This window comes from Mchenga conophoros, linkage group LG23 (genome assembly GCF_057382185.1).
Source record: "Mchenga conophoros isolate Kocher_MC1m ecotype Shallow Benthic linkage group LG23, M_conophoros_male_GT1.1, whole genome shotgun sequence".
Lineage (NCBI taxonomy): Eukaryota > Metazoa > Chordata > Actinopteri > Cichliformes > Cichlidae > Mchenga > Mchenga conophoros.
Genome location: NC_140547.1, coordinates 38,904,353 through 38,923,028, shown reverse-complemented (window position 1 = coordinate 38,923,028; position 18,676 = coordinate 38,904,353). Strand labels below are relative to the sequence as shown.

Below are 18,676 nucleotides of genomic sequence, written 5' to 3'. Positions count from 1 at the left end.
AAACAATGTGGTGAAAAGTTTGGGGGGTGGGGACGGGATTGACAGCCCTGCCTACCAGTCAGTCCCCTCCCCCCTGCAGGCCTCCACTCTGTGGAGATCTGAGGGTCCATTACGGCTGTTGAGGGGAGGGGAGGGGAGGCACAGACCCTCAGGCCTTTGGTTTTAATCCTGAAAGTTCTTGTTGCCTTGGTCACTAATTGGTGGGTGCTTCAGGACTACTGCCTTTTAAGGCTCAATAATGGACAATGTGGCGAACAGTGCATTTGATGTACTTGAATGGATGAGGGAAATAAATATGGGAAATTGAGAAAACTTGACTTGATCAGACCTAGATCAATCATTTTGTGTCTTCTATAGACTGTTACTGACTTGCCTCACACTACAGCTGTCAACCTACCTGTCACAGTTACAGCACAGCCTGCACAGAGTGCCTCATTTTCAGAGGTAAATGTATATGTGCACGTTATCTTCATAACTGGGGTGTGACTCCCTGCAGCCAAAAGCAAACACTGAGGGAGTGCGCCGAGCTGTTGTACAGGTATGGTCACACAGCGCAGACAGCTTATACAAAGAGCAGCAATAGTCAAGGTATATTTTAAGCTTTAGGAGGAAAAAGTGTATTGGCACCAAGAAGACCATGAAATCCCACTTATCCAGCGAGCTCTTTTGTGAAACTGCGGTTGATAGATCAAGTGTGTTGAGTCCTGGCATCTTGGGATGTGTTGCGGGGGGGGGGGAATCATTTTTCCTCAGCTTAGAGCAAGGGGGAGCGGGGGGTGCTGAAGCTGATCAATGGAGACAAGTGGAGCTGGGAATGTGATGGCCCTGAGGCTAAGGATATAAATAATGCCAGCAGACATTGCAGCTCGCTGCCTTCTTCCACTCTCTTTTTTAACCTTATGTTTTATTGCCCACATTGCGATCGGTAGCCGAGCACGTGGCAAACGGCCAAGACTCGAGGATGCTAATTACAATTTCAGTTTTTGAAAAAGACAGCTGTCATAACAAAACGAGGTGACCTCATAACCAGTGCCCTGCGCAGAAAGTCCCGGGTTTGATTCCCAATGCATGTCACTTGCCTTTTCCACACTATCCATTTTTCTTTTTATTGGCATTTCATTAGGTTCAATAGAATGACAGCACCCTGTCAGTGAAGGACTCCTCTAGCCTCTGTTTTTTCACCTCAGATTAAAATTCCAGGAAGTCTATTTTTGCTTTGAGTGGATGTCCGACTTATCTGTTCATCAGTGAGACAATCGTAGGCGAAGTTCTTTGGAATAACACATCAGGTCACACGAGTGGAAAGTACTGTGATGGAATGATGGAGTAATGGAATATTTTCCAGTGAATTATCAGTAATTAGTTTGTCTTTTGCTTCCTGCCATGTAACAGAAGAGCTGGGATGGTGATTTGTCTCATTTAGTGATATTTGCTGTGCTGTATAGACACATGTCTTTTCAAGATACGTAGATAAACCCTTAGATCTGGCCTGACACCTTTCAAACTAATATCGTTGTTGTTGAAATCTTAAAGAATTTGAATGGGTAGCATTTGGAGCACTGGGATAGCTTAACCGTTCTATAATAATCTCCTCTAAATTCAGATTGTAAGGTCTTGTTGCAGGTTAGTTCTCCTGAAAGACGGTTGGTTAGTTCCCGGAGAGGAAGGTTTTGTGTAAAGCTGTTGATAAAAATTCTGGGCTGTTAATCAGATCTTAATTTAATTTCAAATTTTTGGCTTTTAGCAACAGAAAAGATGAGAGAATCTGGAGAAAGCAGTCAGTCTTTTGTATTAATTTTTTTAGTCTGCTCTCATTTAGTGTCGTTATAAAGAAAGTGGTGTTTTCACCCCTCCCTGCAAACCACAGTTTAGTTCCGCTCTAGGCAAGATGGTGGAGAGAAAGAGAGAGCCTTTGGCCAGCACAGTCTATCCAAAAGAAGTAGAAGTCGTAAAATGTTTATGTATTCCAACCCATGGAAGGTTAATTAAAAGTTGACTGCAGCTTGATTTGTGTTACGCTCTCCCCTTTGTGCTCAGTGCCATCGTTCTCTTTGCAGGCCCACTGAAGTGTGCTAGTCTGATGCCACCTTGGCCTCTCGTTGCCCCTGTCTGCAACAACAGACATACCACTGTGGAAGCTGCAGGGACCAGTGTTTGCCCTTGGGAAAGAAAGGCCATAGCAGGGGTGGACACACACACAAAAAAAAAACCCCTTCTTCCTATGCTAGTTCTGGCCCTCTTGCTGTATTTTGTCCATGTGTGGGCTATACATTGAAAATCATTGGCCAATCTGGGCCTAATTCCTGATCTAACACTGTGTCCCCCACCACACCCATTACTTCAGAAAAAATTATAATTTTTAACCTAACAATAAATAATAATTTTAAATACAGTTGATGAAAAAGGATTGCGATCGTGATGTTTTCCATAATCGAGCAGCTGACCTTGTATCATAATATTCCTGATGGTAGTGTAGCTGGGCTAAGTTGTAACCTGGACTTTTGTGTGTTGTTGCCGTGTGTGATTGCACACAAAACTACTAAAATAAACTCCTTTTCCACCGGGATGCTCTACCTTCCTCCTGCTTCTCATTATTTTGGATGGAATGGTGTGCTTTTTCTTTTCTACAACACTGAGAGCTTCACAAGGGTTTAAAACTGCGAACCAAAGCACATGAACTCAAAATATTTGAACAAACCAGAGTCCTGATTTATCGGATTTGTAGATGCATGGAAACAAAAAAAAGAGATGAATATGCTGGTGTAGCATTGCTATAAAGAGAAGCTATGATTGATTTTTACAATTCCTGCATGTGTGTTCATTCACCTCCTCGGTGGTTGTTCTAGCCTTATTTCAGTAGAGCGAGGCCAGACAGGTCAGGTGTCAGCTGCACTTCAGATTACATTAAGTGAAAGGTGACACAGCGTGTTGACCCGGCACAGGCAGTTCGACACTGCTTTTTATGTGCTCTTTATTTGTAATTTACATAGTAAACATGCTATGAGCATATTGCAGTAACAGCAGGCCTGCTTTTCACATAGCTGAAGCATCAGCAATGAACTGAGGCAATTTAATCCCTTTCTGTCTGTAATGATTCTGTTTGAATAGGACTGAAGTTGTTGAAGCACTATTGGAGTCACAGTGCTCTTTATTTCAGCCCTGGGGTGCTCATTAGGGCCAAGGATATTGGGATGTGCGACTCACTCTGAACCAATGAAGTGATCAGTCCTCTGGCTTATTCTGAGTGAGATAATTAAATTGCTTGGGCGACATTTAGATCTTCCATTTTCATTGATTGTTTTATCATTTTTTTGTGGTGTAATGTTGCTTTCTCCCCAGATAGATGCAACATTTGGCATACAAATGTTAGACAAGATGCTTTGCTGCTGGAATGCCAAATTGTTTCGTTATTAGGATTTGCTTTGGTTTGAAGTACGTAAAATGGGCTGTCACCTGGGTGAGTGTTTAATAGCTTCAGTCAGGTTTAACTAACAAAACTGATCAGACACAGGTAACATTAATCCACTTTCAATCAGAAATCACTGTAACTCATTTGTGTCAAATGTGTGTGTTTTAACCAGTCCATCCCTCAAGAAGACGTATCAGAAAATAATTTAAAACATTTGGGACTGTACATTAGGTGTCATGATAACGACAATATTTAAAGGTGAAATATTGGTATTATGTCATAATGTGCACATTATAATAGCAAATAAGCGTGTGATTGTTCTTTTTTGTTTGCCTTTGTACACTTGTGTTGTGTAAATAATATGCTGTAATATATACATTGCTTGTACATGTTTTTCTGAATGGTATTTGTCCATAAAAACAAGCAGACTACTTTAAGAAAAGTCTAAAATTTGTCTGCAGTCAAGTAATCGTGTAGGAAAACATGCACAAAATGTAAGGCAGACATGGATATAACAACTGGCTACTAAAGCATAAGAAAGCCATATAAATGATATAGTAGCCACCACCAGTGCTGCTACTTGTGCAGCAACAACATTTATATTTATGAGCAAAGCTGGCAGTGATGTGATAATAAATGTGCACTTTGAGTTGCACAAAAAAAAAGAAGAGTAAAGCAACTGAATTAATTTTGTGCTCTAATAAAACTAAAATCAAAAACATGAATATATATTAGTTTCAATCAGTCTTTGTCAAAATGCTAAAAAAATTGTAAATTACAGCCTTTATGATGAGGTTTTGGTGGAGATTTATTGAGAATTGGGACGTGTACATGACTTACCATGAAAGTTGTTTTTGCAGTTAATTTCTAATGCTCTTGCACAGAGTGGGTGATAATCCGGTCTTTAAGTCTGAGGTCATTAGCTGCGTCCGGGCCCAAACTCCACTGCAGGTCCCAAAGTCAAACGATCACTAAAGCATTACTGGGAGTTGAAAAACTGTCTAAATTCCTTCATCTTTAATGAAAAAGAGCAGTGTTGCTACTTTACCAGGTGCAGCGATTAAGTTTAACATTCAGGCATCCATGAAAACAGAATTTTATTAAATTTAAATTTATTAAATTTAATGGAGTTAGAAGTTAGCAGGGTGTTAGCTCGCTAGCTTCCATCTAAATATAATATAGAATAGAATAGCCTTTATTGTTATCGTACAGAGTACAACGAAATTGGAGTGCCACTCCCTTGGTGCAAGTTTCAATAATAAATATAAATGTAAAATATAAAAAGTACAAAAAAACAATCGTAAGTACTCAAACAATAGTATGTACAATATATACAGGATAGCAGCATTAATATAATGACAGTATGAATAGCAGCATAATATAATGACAGTGACGGTATGGAATAGGTTCAATTGTTTTTGTGCTTATTTACTACGGTGGTAGCTCTGGGAAAGAAGCTATCCCTGAATCTGTTTGTCCTGGTTTTATGTGACCTGTACCGTCGGCCTGACGGTAATAGTTCAAACAGTTGGTTGCTGGGGTGAGAGTAGTCCTTGATGATATTGCCAGCTCTGCTGAGGTACCGAGAGTTTGCAGTGACCTCCAGGCTGGGCAGAGAGCAGCCAGTGATCTTCTGGGCTGTGTTGATGACCCTCTGCAGTACTTTCCTGTCCGCAGCTGAGCACCCTGCATACCATGTTGTTATGCCGTACGTTAGGATGCTCTCTATGGTGGCTCTGTAAAATGTCACCAGCAGCCTCTCCTCCAGGTTGTTCCTCCTGAGCACTCTCAGAAAGTGGAGACGCTGCTGGGCCTTTTTAACCACCGCTGTAGTATTTGCAGTCCAGGAGAGGTCATCAGATATCTGCACGCCCAGAAACCTCATGGAGTGTACCCTCTCCACACAGTTCCCGTGAATGTAAAGTGGGGCCGGGTCTGCTCTGCCCTTCCTGAAGTCCAAGATAAGTTCTTTAGTTTTCGTGGTGTTCAGTTGGAGGTTGTTAACTGAACACCACTCAGTCAGTCTGTTGACCTCATCTCTGTAGTCCGACTCATCCCCCCTTGAGATGAGTCCAACCACTGTGGTGTCATCCGCGAACTTTATGATGGTGTTTGAGAGATGGGTAGGGGAGCAGTCGGATGTGTAGAGCGTAAACAGGAGGGGACTCAAAACACATCCTTGTGGAGACCCGGTGCTGAGTGTGATGGTGCTGGACCGGTGGGGGCCGAGTCTGACAGACTATGGTCTATTTGTCAGGAAGTCCTTGATCCAGAGGCAGATGGGGGTGGAGAGTCCCAGGTGAGACAGTTTCTGGACCAGGATCTCCGGGATGATATGATTGAATGCTGAGCTGAAGTCCAGAAAGAGCATTCTCACATAGCTTCCTCGGTGCTCCAGGTGACTCAGCGCAGTGTGGAGCGCTATGGTGATAGCGTCCTCGGTGGAACGATTTGTCCTGTAGGCAAATTGGTGGGGGTCCAGAGTGGGAGGCAGACCGGCCCTGATGTGCTGACAGACCAGTCTCTCAAAGCACTTCATCACTACAGGCGTAAGTGCAACAGGCCTTTAGTCATTTGGGCTGGCCACAGCTGTCTTCTTGGCGATGGGGATGATGGTGGAGGTTTTGAGGCAGGGCGGGACGGTGTTTGATGACAAGGAAAGGTTGAAGATTTTAGTGAAGACTCCGGTCAGTTCGTCAGCACATGCTCTGAGAACCTTTCCATGTATTCCATCAGGACCTGCCGCCTTCCTGGGATTCACTGACCTTGGAACACACCTCACTTGATGCTCCCTGAGTGTTAGTGTGCCAGTGCTGGGGGCGGGTGGAAGTGGTGTGGCAGCTGAGGGCCTGGTCGTCTCAAAGCGGGCGAAGAAACTGTTTAGATCCTCAGCCAGCGAGGCATCAGTCCTAGATGTTGCCTGGTTATTGCTTCTGTAGTTGGTAATGTGATTGATCCCCTGCCACATTTTTCTGGGGTCGTTGTCAGCAAAGTGATCTTCAATCCTCCTCCTATAGGCAGCCTTAGCTTTCCTGATGCCTCTACTCAGGTCTGCCCTGGCCGCCCTATACGCAGCCCTGTCCCCTGACTTGAAGGCAGTGTTGCGGCTTTTTAGGAGGGATTGCACTTCGCTATTCATCCAGGGTTTTTGATTTGGAAACACCCTGACCCTTTTGTTGACGGTGACATCGTCAACACAGTTCCTGATGTACGAGAGTACAGTGTCCGTGTACTCCTGGAGGTTGTGGCTGGAGAATAAATCCCATACAGTTGTTGAGAAGCAGTCCTGCAGTTCAGAAAGGGCTCCTTCAGGCCAGGTTTTTATTTTCTTTGTCTGGGGCTTTGTTTTTCTCAGCAGGGGGGTGTAGGTGGGGGTGAGGGACATGCAGAGGTGGTCAGATCCAGCCAGGTGGGAGAGGGGTGTCGCTCTGAAAGCATGCCTGATCTTTGAATAGACATGGTCCAAAGTGTGTTCTCCTCTCGTAGCAAAGTCCACAAACTGGACAAATTTAGGAAGCACAGTCTTTAGGCACGGGGTGGGCAAGCTGTTGTTTGTTTATGGTGTTGATCAAGAGGCTGAGAGCCGTGCTAACGTTAGCATCCGGCGGTATATAAACAGCTATCACATTAACTACTATAAACTCCCTCGGGATGTAAAAAGGTCTGCACGAGACTGCTGGTGTAGCGTGCGGCCTGCTAACTCGACTGCAGCGTCCGGCGTTGCAAACATATATATATATATATATATATATATATATATATATATATATATATATATATATATATATATATATATATATATATATATATATATATATATATATATATATATATATATATATATATATATATATATAAGAGAGAGAGAGAGAGAGAGAGAAAATTAAACGTACAGCTCTGCTATCACTTCTAACATAAAGTACTGAAGTATATATATGTGCTACATGATCGCTAGCGACACAGCTATGTTAGCATAACAGCACAGTGAAGCTGGAGGACGAACAAACTTTTTTCCCACTCGATAAAAGCGGACGTGAGGGTTCCCGATGGTTAGGAACAAATGTAATCACATAGCAGGATGCTGTAAATGGACCAAACGTCAGTCAGGAGAACAAGTAAGATAATCCATCCACAATACGAGGTTGGTCATTAATGTACTGCTGCATGGGCTGGGCTGTAGTTGCATCCTAAGGTTTTAAAAACTGAGCTTTAAAATTATTAGCGGTAATAAAACCGAGAGAGGCTGACAGTGATCACTGACTGTTTTTAGGGGCTTGTTGAGAGAAAATAGAACAAGTTACAAAGTATTAAAACACGTTTAAAGCACAATAGCCCTATTAAAAGCAGGGTAGTTTGGACCTGGAAGCAGGATTCAGCACATCATCACTTAAAGACCGGATAGCCTCAAAGTTATATCTCGACAGTTCAAGGAAATTTGTGAAAATGACACTTGTGATCATATAGAGTTAAAATAAAAAAAATTGGAATCACTAATGTTTTATTTGTGATTGCATCTTGCAAGTTGCATTGTTTATTAAAACAAACAAAAATGAAGGGAATTTTCCGAAGTTGTTGCCAATTGAGCTGCCGTTCACCGATGACAGACTACTGCTGATTTGAAATGTGACTTTATTGCCACAAGATAGCAGCAGTAGCAATATTATGCAAAAGTAATGACTCATCTATATATGCAGTGACGCAGCACAAGCCAAATGTATGTATATTAAGTATAATGCAGTATACGGAATTTAATCTTAAAGTGAACATGGCTAATTTACACCACTGAGCCCTGCTTTCTAAAACTGACGTAGATTTAACACCGTCTGTGTAGCAGAATTTAAGAAATAAGTGCTTCCGTTTTTTTTAAAAGCATCATGTGTCAGTAGGGAACGTTATGCCACCGGGTTGGTTGGTTGGTTGCTGTCAATCGATTTACATTCGTTTAGTTTAACTAACTAGTAACAGAACCAATAACTCAGAGTTAATTATATGTCAGTTGGTGTAAATTAGTCATTATATATTTAGTGTTACATTAACATTAAAATTGCAACTCAAAAATATGTTCTACTGGCAGTTTTGTACCTCGGTTCAGGTTTTCTAAACGGCTATTTAAAGCCCTTCTTTACCACAGTGTAACTGCATCAGCAATTTCCATCCACCATTTGCTCTTCCTGTTATATGCAGTGTAACTACCGAGAGCTCCAGCGATGCTTGGCTGAGTCATTCGATAACTTTTGGTTCACTGTGTTAACTCCTCCTGGTTATACTTGACAGTCTGTTTCTTTGTGGTGAAACAAGTTTGTTGTTTTCACCGTTTGCAATATGCAAGAAAACTGTTCCTGCTAAGCATTGTGCTCAGTTGTTGAAGTAGATCCTAGATACTAAATTGTCATTGGAGGCTGACATGCAGCTGTCATTCTAAAACATGCTATTGCCCTACTGTTTGATGCCTGTGCCCTGATTTTGTTCAGGGACATGACTGAGAGATCTCCTGTGAAACACATACTGAAATCAAGACCTCAAATAACACACAAAGAAGTGGGAAACTGGGAAAATTGAATTAAAGTTAGCTTTTAAGTTTAAAGACATGCAGGTGATCAACCAAAGAATCCCTACTTTTAATGATTTCATTTTTTATTGTGGAATAATTGAATACCATACACCTTTAATGATCTTCTCTGATCCACAGTCACAAATATACATGTAGGCTCAAATGTATATACACGCTTAAGTCTTTTAATAAGTGGTGCTGAAGGTTGTGCAAGATCTTAAATTGATAAGGCCAAGGCCTGTTAACTTCTTGTTGGTGATCATGATCATGACAGCTAGTAGTTTCTCTTTGCCAGCATCTGTTTGCCAGCACTGGGCTGATTTTGAGAGAGGCCAAGAAACTCAGTAAAGATGTAAGGAGGAGGAGATGTTCCAGACATTTGTTGATCGCTACCTGGTCCATGCATGTCTGAAGACTTTCTGTTGCACTGGCAGAACGTGTCTTTGTTGTGGATTACGTGTTGTCTTTCTTTTCTTTTCTTTTCTGGCCTTATTTCATAGATACAGTGAGAGAGAGGGGAAGACGTGATCAAAGGGCCACGAGTCAGACACGAACCCGGGCCGGCCGCTCTCAGCTATATGGCCTGTAGTCGCCTGCTTAACACACTGAGCTAAACCCACGCCCTACGTTTTGTCTTTTTGACACTCATATTAAGCCCCTTTTCCATTACTACCTGCTCAGGTCGACTCGCCATGGTTCACCACGGTTTTAAAGGTTTTCCCTTAGGTCATGGTACCTGGTACCAGGTACTATTTTAGTACCTGTTGGCCGGAGTTCCAGACTGCAGCTAACCAATTATATGGTCAGTGGCATCACTGAATGAGTCATGAGAGTATCTCATTCATGAAAATCAAAACTGTCATTTTTGACACCCGGGCAATGAGGGAAATGGCTACAAAAACACCATGGTCCCAGAGTCTGACGAAAAGCCACAGACAGAGCAGCAGGTATATCATCGCCTCGACGTACACCATTATTGTCGTGTCGCATACTAATTATGCCATGGGACACTCTGCTGCGTTGCTATGATGACGGAGTGTCCCACCAACTGTAGGTGGTACATGAATTTAATGGAAAACCGCTTGATCCGAGTCGAGCCTTGGTGAGATGAGTAGGTAGTAATGGAAATGAAGCTTTAGAGAGGTGTTACCTAGAGCTGCTTGATTTAGGTAAACACCAAAGTGTTACTTTGCTCATTAACTGTAATCTTCATTGTTTAACACAATTATAAAAATTATTGTTAAGAAATACATCATACATTTGCCTGATTTATTGGTATGCCGGTCTTAATTTCATGCATAATATCAGTTTTATTTCAGTTACCATCACACTGATGATAGATTGGCTGTAAAGGAAAAGGTGTGTGCTCTATTTATAACACAGAAAATCTTCCAAAGAAAAATGACTGCAAACAAACTAATAATTTTGACCATACTATCTGGATTCTGTGGCATTGAAAAGCCAGACTTATAATTAATATCTGTTTAATCACCTAGGCTTCTAGTGATTTTTGGAAACTGGTTAGCATTGTCTGCACAATTAGGTTGTATTTAAGATGCTATTCTTGATATTATGTTTCCTTCTGTTTGTAAATGGGATAATGGAGACTGCCTATTCACATGGAAAACTCAGGGTTCAAGTGCCGACACTGGCAACCATGCACTGCAGCGGCCTATGCAAGACTTTGCTGCAGTTCCTGCTGGGATCAATAAGGCATCACATTACAGCGTCATCTTGCTTTTGTGGAGGAAACATTTCTAGAGAGTTTTTTTTTGTGTGTTTGTTTGTTTGTTTTTGTTTGCCATTACAAAATCTTTTCTGCAATCTGCATAATGGGATATTTTTGCTAGATTGTAGCACGGCACATAAACTTTACCACACTATACACAGTATGTTGTTTTCATTCACTAGGGCACTTGTGGTCTCAACTTTCCTTTCCATGTGTAGTATATGCCCACACACAGATCAATAGTTGTGAATGGATGGTGCGAAGTTGAAGCTTTCTTTCAGACTACAAGACCAGACTCTACAGGGAGGTTTAAACAATCTTGGATCCTCTTCTGGCTTATGTAAAAGAGAGGATTTTCTGCCAAAGCTTTCAAGCCTCCTGAGGGTATGTGCGCTCTGAATTTCAGTTTGCAACCGGGTTGCTAATTTCCCTGCACATATTCAAAGGGTTGTTTTCCTGATTTGCATAAAGAAGCAGCTCTGGATTACTGCTCCTCAGACGTACACAGACTATCCTTGACAGAGCTCTGAACTTTGTTGAACTTGTTAAATTAAAAGCTTTGGATTTAAGCTCAGTTTGGGCAGTAGGGCAAATAGTTGTTGAAGAATTAGTTTTGTGGAATCACTATAATGAACTTGCGTTTTCTCACTTTCAAGTGCACATCTGTTTAGAAATTATGAATAGAGTTCTGTGCATGCATAGGAGTCAATGCAGAGAATCACAATATATTTTGTATTTGATTCCACGTTTTTGAGCTTCCAATTATGTTTCTGCTATCACTGTTGAGCTAACCATTGTGAATCATTAAAGAAGGTTATGGGGTGATGGTGAGATTCCATGCATGCAGTGGATGTTTAGAAAATGGCTAAGCTGTGTGTCTCTAATAATGTTTACTAGGACGAGAGCAGATGATGATAAGTTTAAGTGTCTATTATGTTAAAAGTCAACACTGTCCAGCACCAGTTAGCACCCATCTGATAAACTCTGAGACTGAGACTTATGCTAGCTTCTTACCACAGGTAAAAAGTCAAAATGCTGTTCTAAGCAGTAGTGGTCATGTGGAGTCTGCAGCTTACAGATGTGTCCTGCCTCTGCTTTAGAGAGAGGAAAGAGAATCATCTGAGAAGATATTTCACTCATGGCCAGTATGAATGTTAAAAATGCTCCTAACATCGTTTCTTGGATTTACACAAAGCAGAGAGTTGAAATGAGCCAAAGAGCAGTCTGCAAAGACTGCCACTTCGAGCTAATGTTTGATGACTGCTGCTGTCGGATGTGAGCCATGTGTGGGAGTTTTGTATGAGCCCACTTAGCACAGCTGCGGTGATGTCAGTATGGCATGCGGCCTCACCGCTTCCCAGCATACACACGTCTGTGTTTCTGTCTTTGTGAGGACACAGAGTAAACCCACAGTAACACTGAGCGCCACCAAATTCTATCCTTGAATCTAATCCTGATCTTAAATGTTAGGTCAAATCTGAGCCTCTGAGTAGCTTTTTTGGTGTGTTGGAAAGCAGGTACCAGCCATAATGTCCTCACAGAGGAGATCTAAAACTCGAAATGGTCCTCACAAAGATGAATTTATAAGTACATATGCAATTTATGTCTTTTATAGTTACTTGGGCTCTTATAATGCCTCTGTAATGGCTCATGAATATGGTTGAATGGTCATTTAATTTTTTCTTCATGCCAAATGAGATGAATTACATTCTAATTTATCAAATTAATTGGCAGTCCCAGCCCCCTCTCTCACACAACATGTAAAAATGGCCTAATTCAGGGGCTAATTCTCCATGCAGATTCTTGCATTTAAAGCCAAGATTACAAATGAGGTTGATGCATAAAATGGGGCCGATTCACCCTATCCCACATCATTGCTTAATGGTGGTAATGACTGTTATTGAAATACACTAGACCAGTGCCAAAATAGCCTTACCCTCACTGAATCATTTGTGCCCCCGTGGTTATAGTCTCTCACTGAAGTTGCCTAAACCTTCATCAGTCAGTTGCAGATCTGGAACCAGAGACCACCTGATTAGGTTACAACCATTGTGGAGAAAAAATGGGATTTTTTTTTTTTCCACCATAGTAGCTAAATTCAAGGGTGCTACGGCATGGGCATGTATGTCATGGTAAGTTTGGGCATGTTTGCTGGTGTTGGAACTTGAACCCTGAGTTTTCCGTGTGAACAGCTGTCTCCACAATCCCATTTACAAACAGAAGGAAACTTAATACTAAGAATGGCATCTTAAATACAACCAGTTTCCGAAATCACTAAAGAGGCCTAGATGATTAAACAGATTTTAATTACAATTTTGACTTTTCCACGCTTCAGAATCACGCTAGTGTGGTAAAAATTAATAGTTTGTTTGCAGTCATTTCTCTTAGGAAGATTTGGTGTGTTATAAATAGAGCACACGCCTTTTTCTTCACAGCAGTGCTTTTTTCACATTGGCCAATCTATCATCAATGTAATGGCAGTTGTAAAACTGATATCATGCATGAAATTAAGACCGGCATACCAATAAATCTGGCAAATGCATGATGTATTTGTTAACAATAATTTGAATAATTGCATTAAACAATGAAGATTACAGTTAATGAGCAAAATAACCCTTTGGTGTTTACCTAAATCAAGCAGCTCTAGGTAACACCTCTCTAACACAATGTCAAAGAGACAACACGTAAACCACAACAAAGGCAGACTCTACGGCCTGCTGTTTCTACAGAAAGTCTTAAACCATGAAGAGTTGTGCCTGATGAAGTAGTGACTCAATACAAAATTACCCTGTGGGTTGAAGCTACAATGGTGGTCAGAAGTTTAAAAACACATGCCATGGGCATGAATGTCGTGGTAATTTGGGGCTTATAGTAATTTCTTTGAACTGTTCCTTTTCTAGTCTTGATTGATTGTTCAGCATACATCTTTAATGACTTCAAAAACACAAGAGTTGGATGCACAAGTTAGAATTTACTTTGTGTGTGGATTAGAGAAAATCCAGTGTCAAAAGTATAAATACAGGATACAGAAACCCCCACTAGTATTTGCTTAAATGCCTCTTAACAAGTTACACATCGAACAGATGCTTTCAGTGACAGTCAACAAACTTCTAGCATAATTCTGGCTGGATATTTGACCACACTTCTTGACAGAGTTAGTAGAGTTTATTTAAATTGGTTGAATTCCTGGCTTATAAGCATAGATAAATTACATGCATACATTTCAATGGGGTGGAGATTGGGGCTTTGGGAAGGGCATTGTCCCTTAGCAAATGACAATGCGTTTAGTGCCAAGCTTTTTACTAAAATACCAACCTATGCATCTGAAAAATTAAGGCTACATGGGGGATACAGGAAGTGCAGGGAGTTTTCTTTCCCACTGTTGCCGATTGCCTACTCATAATGAGTCATCTGATTGTTGTTTTCTCTGTGTTACTGCAGGTCTTTAAAGCGCCTTGAGACAACGGAAGTTTTTATTTGACGCTATATAAATAAAAACTGATTTTTGTGCTGGTGTAAACAGCAAGCGTTTGAATGGATTGAGAAATGGCTATTGTAGTATGTTAATTAGCCATGTGCTTGTATGGCTTGCTTGTTTATCCTCATTAGTCATGTGGGGCTATTGTCTGACATTAATTTCAGGTGAAAGCTTGCTTTAAAGACTAAGCTGGATATGAATAATGAGCCAATCATGTGATCATTCATGGAGAATAATCACAGAGAGAATTGCTGCAGCAGACAGACAAACACTCAAAGTAAAAACGATACCCATCTCGCTTTCACAGCTGGTTAAGATTGCAGGGTTGGAACAGGGGTGTCAGAAGTCCCATCAAGCACTCAAGCAGCAACCCACACCTCCCACTTCCTAATGGGTAAACACAGCTGTTTCAGCACATCAACCCAAGGGCAAAGGTCGCTGAGACTGTCAGATCATCAACTGGATTCCTGCGCACCCTGATGAGAAGAGTGTTTTAAGAGTTCTCTTGGCTCACAGTGTGCACATGCTGCCTGCATTTGTACGGGTTGGTCTTTACAAACTAACGTGAGAGCAAATACAGGTGCAGCTGCCATGCTCTGCACAGGAAGGGCATCGTCGGGCAACTTCATTCACTGATTCAGCTAAAGCAGTACCTGGTAACAGCTACCAATCAGGGCTTCATCAGATAGGTGTTGCTGTGGATGTGTGTGTAAGAGTGTGTGAGTGAGCAGAACTGTTTCCACCACTGAGGATTGCAGACCCGGAAGATGTAGAGACAGCTGTACCACAGCGGGGGTATGTGTGCGTCTGTAACTCTCAGTGGGCCCGGAGACAGAAAATATGCATGTCTTTACTTTCAGTGTCTGTTTTTACACAAAATGTTCCAGTTCCTACACGAACGTAACCTGCTGCTCGTATGATCTCATCAGGAAAGCCGACAGGTGTCTAGGGTTACACCAATGTGTACACACTATAAAAGCAGTGTGTGTTGTGATGGTGGAAGCAAAATGACAGAAATGATGTAATTGTTCAAATACTTAAGGTTTTAATTTTTAATTATTTTTTTAAAACCTATTATTATAATGATCTGTTCCCCAACTTCTCCTACATGTGTTGATCAATGTGGATGAAATTACTATATAAGCTGCCTAGGGTACCAGGATTATCAGCATATGTATAGCTTTGGGAATCATTTTTATAATATTCAAATCCTTACAATTTCTATAAATGTGAAGTAGCTTATCTCGAAATGAACTGCAACATCTCGAGTACATTCCTACAGCAAAGATTTTTTTTCTTCTTTTCCTTAAGACAGGTTGTAATCTGGATTGCAAAAGTAATAGATTATCTATGTTTTGTTGTTTACATAGCATCTTATTAAAAAACAAAACAAAAAAGAAAACCTGGCCAGCCAAGTACATAGAGCAGTTTGTTTGTTCCGTCCAGCAATGCTGTGATTCATTTCACAACTGGTAAATTAACATGCTTTTACTTTGAAAGTTCCTGTCTCATGTCTCCCTTTAGTCAGGGTGGTCTGCTGTTGGGATAGTTTTGGATATCATTTAGTGATCCTTCTCTTCTTCCACTCTCAATTAAACATCAAATAAACTTCACAGCGTGGCAGGAGCTAGCAGTGTCGTTTCTTTGAGAGCCGCTGCTTGCTGAAGAGGCCACTTTGAGCAGAACTTGCAGCATTTGGAGAGCTGCTTGTGTTATGCTTACTTATTAGAGGCAGCTGTATGTGGCATGCATGTATTTTCAAATTCTTTCAAACTGTTGGTTCATTATAATCTTATATTTATTTTATATTGTGATTAAACCATGAGAAAGAAGAGTAGGCTCTTTATACAGGTTCCTCTTAATAAGCTATTTAAACCCCTTGCAAAAGTGTGTTTTGTTTCTCCTTCTCGTTCTTGTCCTCGCTATATCAGTACTTGATTAATTTGAGCACTTTTGACTGAGAAGTTATCAGGTGTACACCAGAGGTGGGACCAAGTCATTGTTTTGCAAGTCTCAAGTAAGTCTCAAGTCTTTATCCTCAAGTCTCAAGTCAAGTCTCAAGTAATGTCAGGCAAGTCAGAGTCGAGTCTCAAGTCACTGGTGTAAAAGTCCGAGTCAAGTCACAAGTCTGAAACTTTGAATTTCAAGTCCTTTCGAGTCTTTAAAAAAAAAAAAACAACGAAAAAATAATGTTGCAGTTATGCTAAATGTAAATATTAGACCATGTAATTTTAAAATCTGTGTTTTTCTCAACACATGACAAAATAGTGAACTTAGAAAATATACACAAATTGTGAAATTGCACCTCTTTAAAATGCAGCTCAATTAAACTTAGCTCCAAGAATAATTTTCACCGACAGTTCTGAGATAAGCTGCATGTTATTCTTGGATGCGGTTGTAGGACCGGCTTTAAAATCGCATGACAAAAATATCATACACATTAAAAAAACTGTATCACCAACGTAGCCTGGACAACATTTGCTAGTTAGATGAAGTCAGCTATCTCATCGTAGCATATTTATATGCATATTTATAATCATACGGTTCTTGGAGTGAGTGCATACACTCATGAAGTTTAGTAACTTCAGGTCACTGCAACAAGCCCAGGTACAGTTTACCGACGGATGGGTACAGGACCTTGAAATGCACCGTGTAGAAAGTAAAGACCATCGTACGTATCATAAGTTTACCAGTCTCACAAATCGTCGTCATAAATACACATTCGTTAACCGTTTATTAATAGGACCTTTGAGCTCAACGGTAATTAATTAGTAGTGGAAATAATTTCTGGTAGCATCACAGAAATGTAGCAGTGACAATAATACTGTATGCTGTAATCGTACTGGGCAATTAGTGATACAAAAAACCTGTTTTATCCTGTGAATAAAAGTATATGTTTTTGTCAATGTACCATAATAACAGAGGCGAAACGCAATATTGTGTCAGGACAATTCACTATTTATGCACAATAAATAAAGGAGCATAGCGCGACCATTTCTGTTCAGCGCCAGACTTGCTTGTAACCTATATCACCAGTTATGTTATGAAAGTGACGTATTAACTACTAAAAAACACTGACCTTTGTGTAAATGCTTGGAGCAGACTAACCTGTGAGCTGGAGTGTTCTGGGACGTTATATTTGACCTTTGAATGGCTGCAATCCAGTCGCCTCTTTGTTACTTCGGAAACATGGCTTGAACAATTTCTCTTCAACGAGGTAATCCGATAACAACCGATCTCTTTACCCGTCGGCTTCCCGTGGCTGTCATGCGACCGGCTATTGCAGTTAATAATACAACGGCTTCTTGTGTTTCTTTTTATCGCTGTATAACTGATTTTAATTGAAAGCCTGCGTGCGCTAGTACCGCTTGCCACGAGTTCCCAGAATCCTTTGCGGTTCTACCCGTGAATGACGTCACATTTTCAATCTCTATATAATATGCATGTTAAATTTTGTATTTGGGGTAAAATATCAAGTCTTTTCAAGTAAACCGGTTCAAGTCCAATTCAAGTCCCAAGTCATTGGTGTAAAAGTCCAAGTCAAGTCACAAGTCTTAGAACATTTTTTCAAGTCAAGTCTAAAGTCATAAAATTAATGACTCGAGTCTGACTCGAGTCCAAGTCATGTGACTCGAGTCCACACCTCTGGTGTACACTTTAACTTGTGTGCTACCACGCATACCACTAGAAAGGTCATGCAGGATATGAATTTCTCAGCATTAGTTTGCTGATAATTCTGTAGAGGCTTAACGCGTATGTAGGCAGATTGTTGAGTGAACAAATTTGTCATTTGAAATCTAAATTTTGCCCCGCATATTATTTATTTATTTGACTGCTTTTTTCATATTAAATTGAAAATCTCAAGAAATGCTGTTCAAATCAGGAAATCTTGTCTTACTGCACATGTCAAGCTCCAAAGCAGCTATAAGAGGAAACACAAATTTGCAATATCTGCCACCTCCTTTCCCCCAAAATAAACTGTGTAGGGTAGGTCTCCCTAGCACAGGTCTCTATAATAAAGCTTTTATTTTAGCTTTTACAGCTGCGCTGCACCACACCGCTCTGTAATTCCCACTGGCACGAGCATGGAGACTACGAAGCGTAGCTAACCACCCACTGTAAATCCAGAATATTCCCAGAAACAACACTATGTCTGCCCACTGCCCAAGACTAGTGTGTGCCCATCATTATGTGTACATAGGTTTATGGCAGGCGCTCACTGAACTCAGGAGTCATGAAGTGAATGAAAGAAACGCATGCAGACGCTTGTGTTTGTGTCTGTAGGTATCTGTGACTAACTTTAAACCTTTTTGTATTGCAGGGGTCCCTTCAGCGTGGTGAGGCGCTGCATCAACAGGGACACCGGCCAGCAGTTTGCTGTAAAGATTGTTGATGTGGCCAGCTTTACCTCCAGCCCTGGCCTCAGCACAGAAGGTGAGAAGCACAGCAGACCTGGATTGATCTGGGGCTGGCAGGTCACGTGTGCTGGTTTTTCACTTAAGGCACCAG

At 41.0% G+C, this 18,676-nt stretch overlaps 1 protein-coding gene across 13 annotated transcripts in view; it reads left to right on the top strand.

Annotated features, from left to right (window-relative positions):
- The window catches only part of LOC146547779 (peripheral plasma membrane protein CASK-like), a 53,648-nt gene that overhangs the window by 1,562 nt on the left and 33,410 nt on the right, over window positions 1-18,676 (top strand). For all 13 annotated transcript variants that reach the window (XM_085265818.1, XM_085265826.1, XM_085265815.1 and 10 more), the window contains exon 2: window positions 18,489-18,601. In XM_085265818.1, coding sequence (XP_085121944.1) covers window positions 18,489-18,601 — 113 coding nt within the window. The remainder of the gene's footprint in view (window positions 1-18,488; window positions 18,602-18,676) is intronic.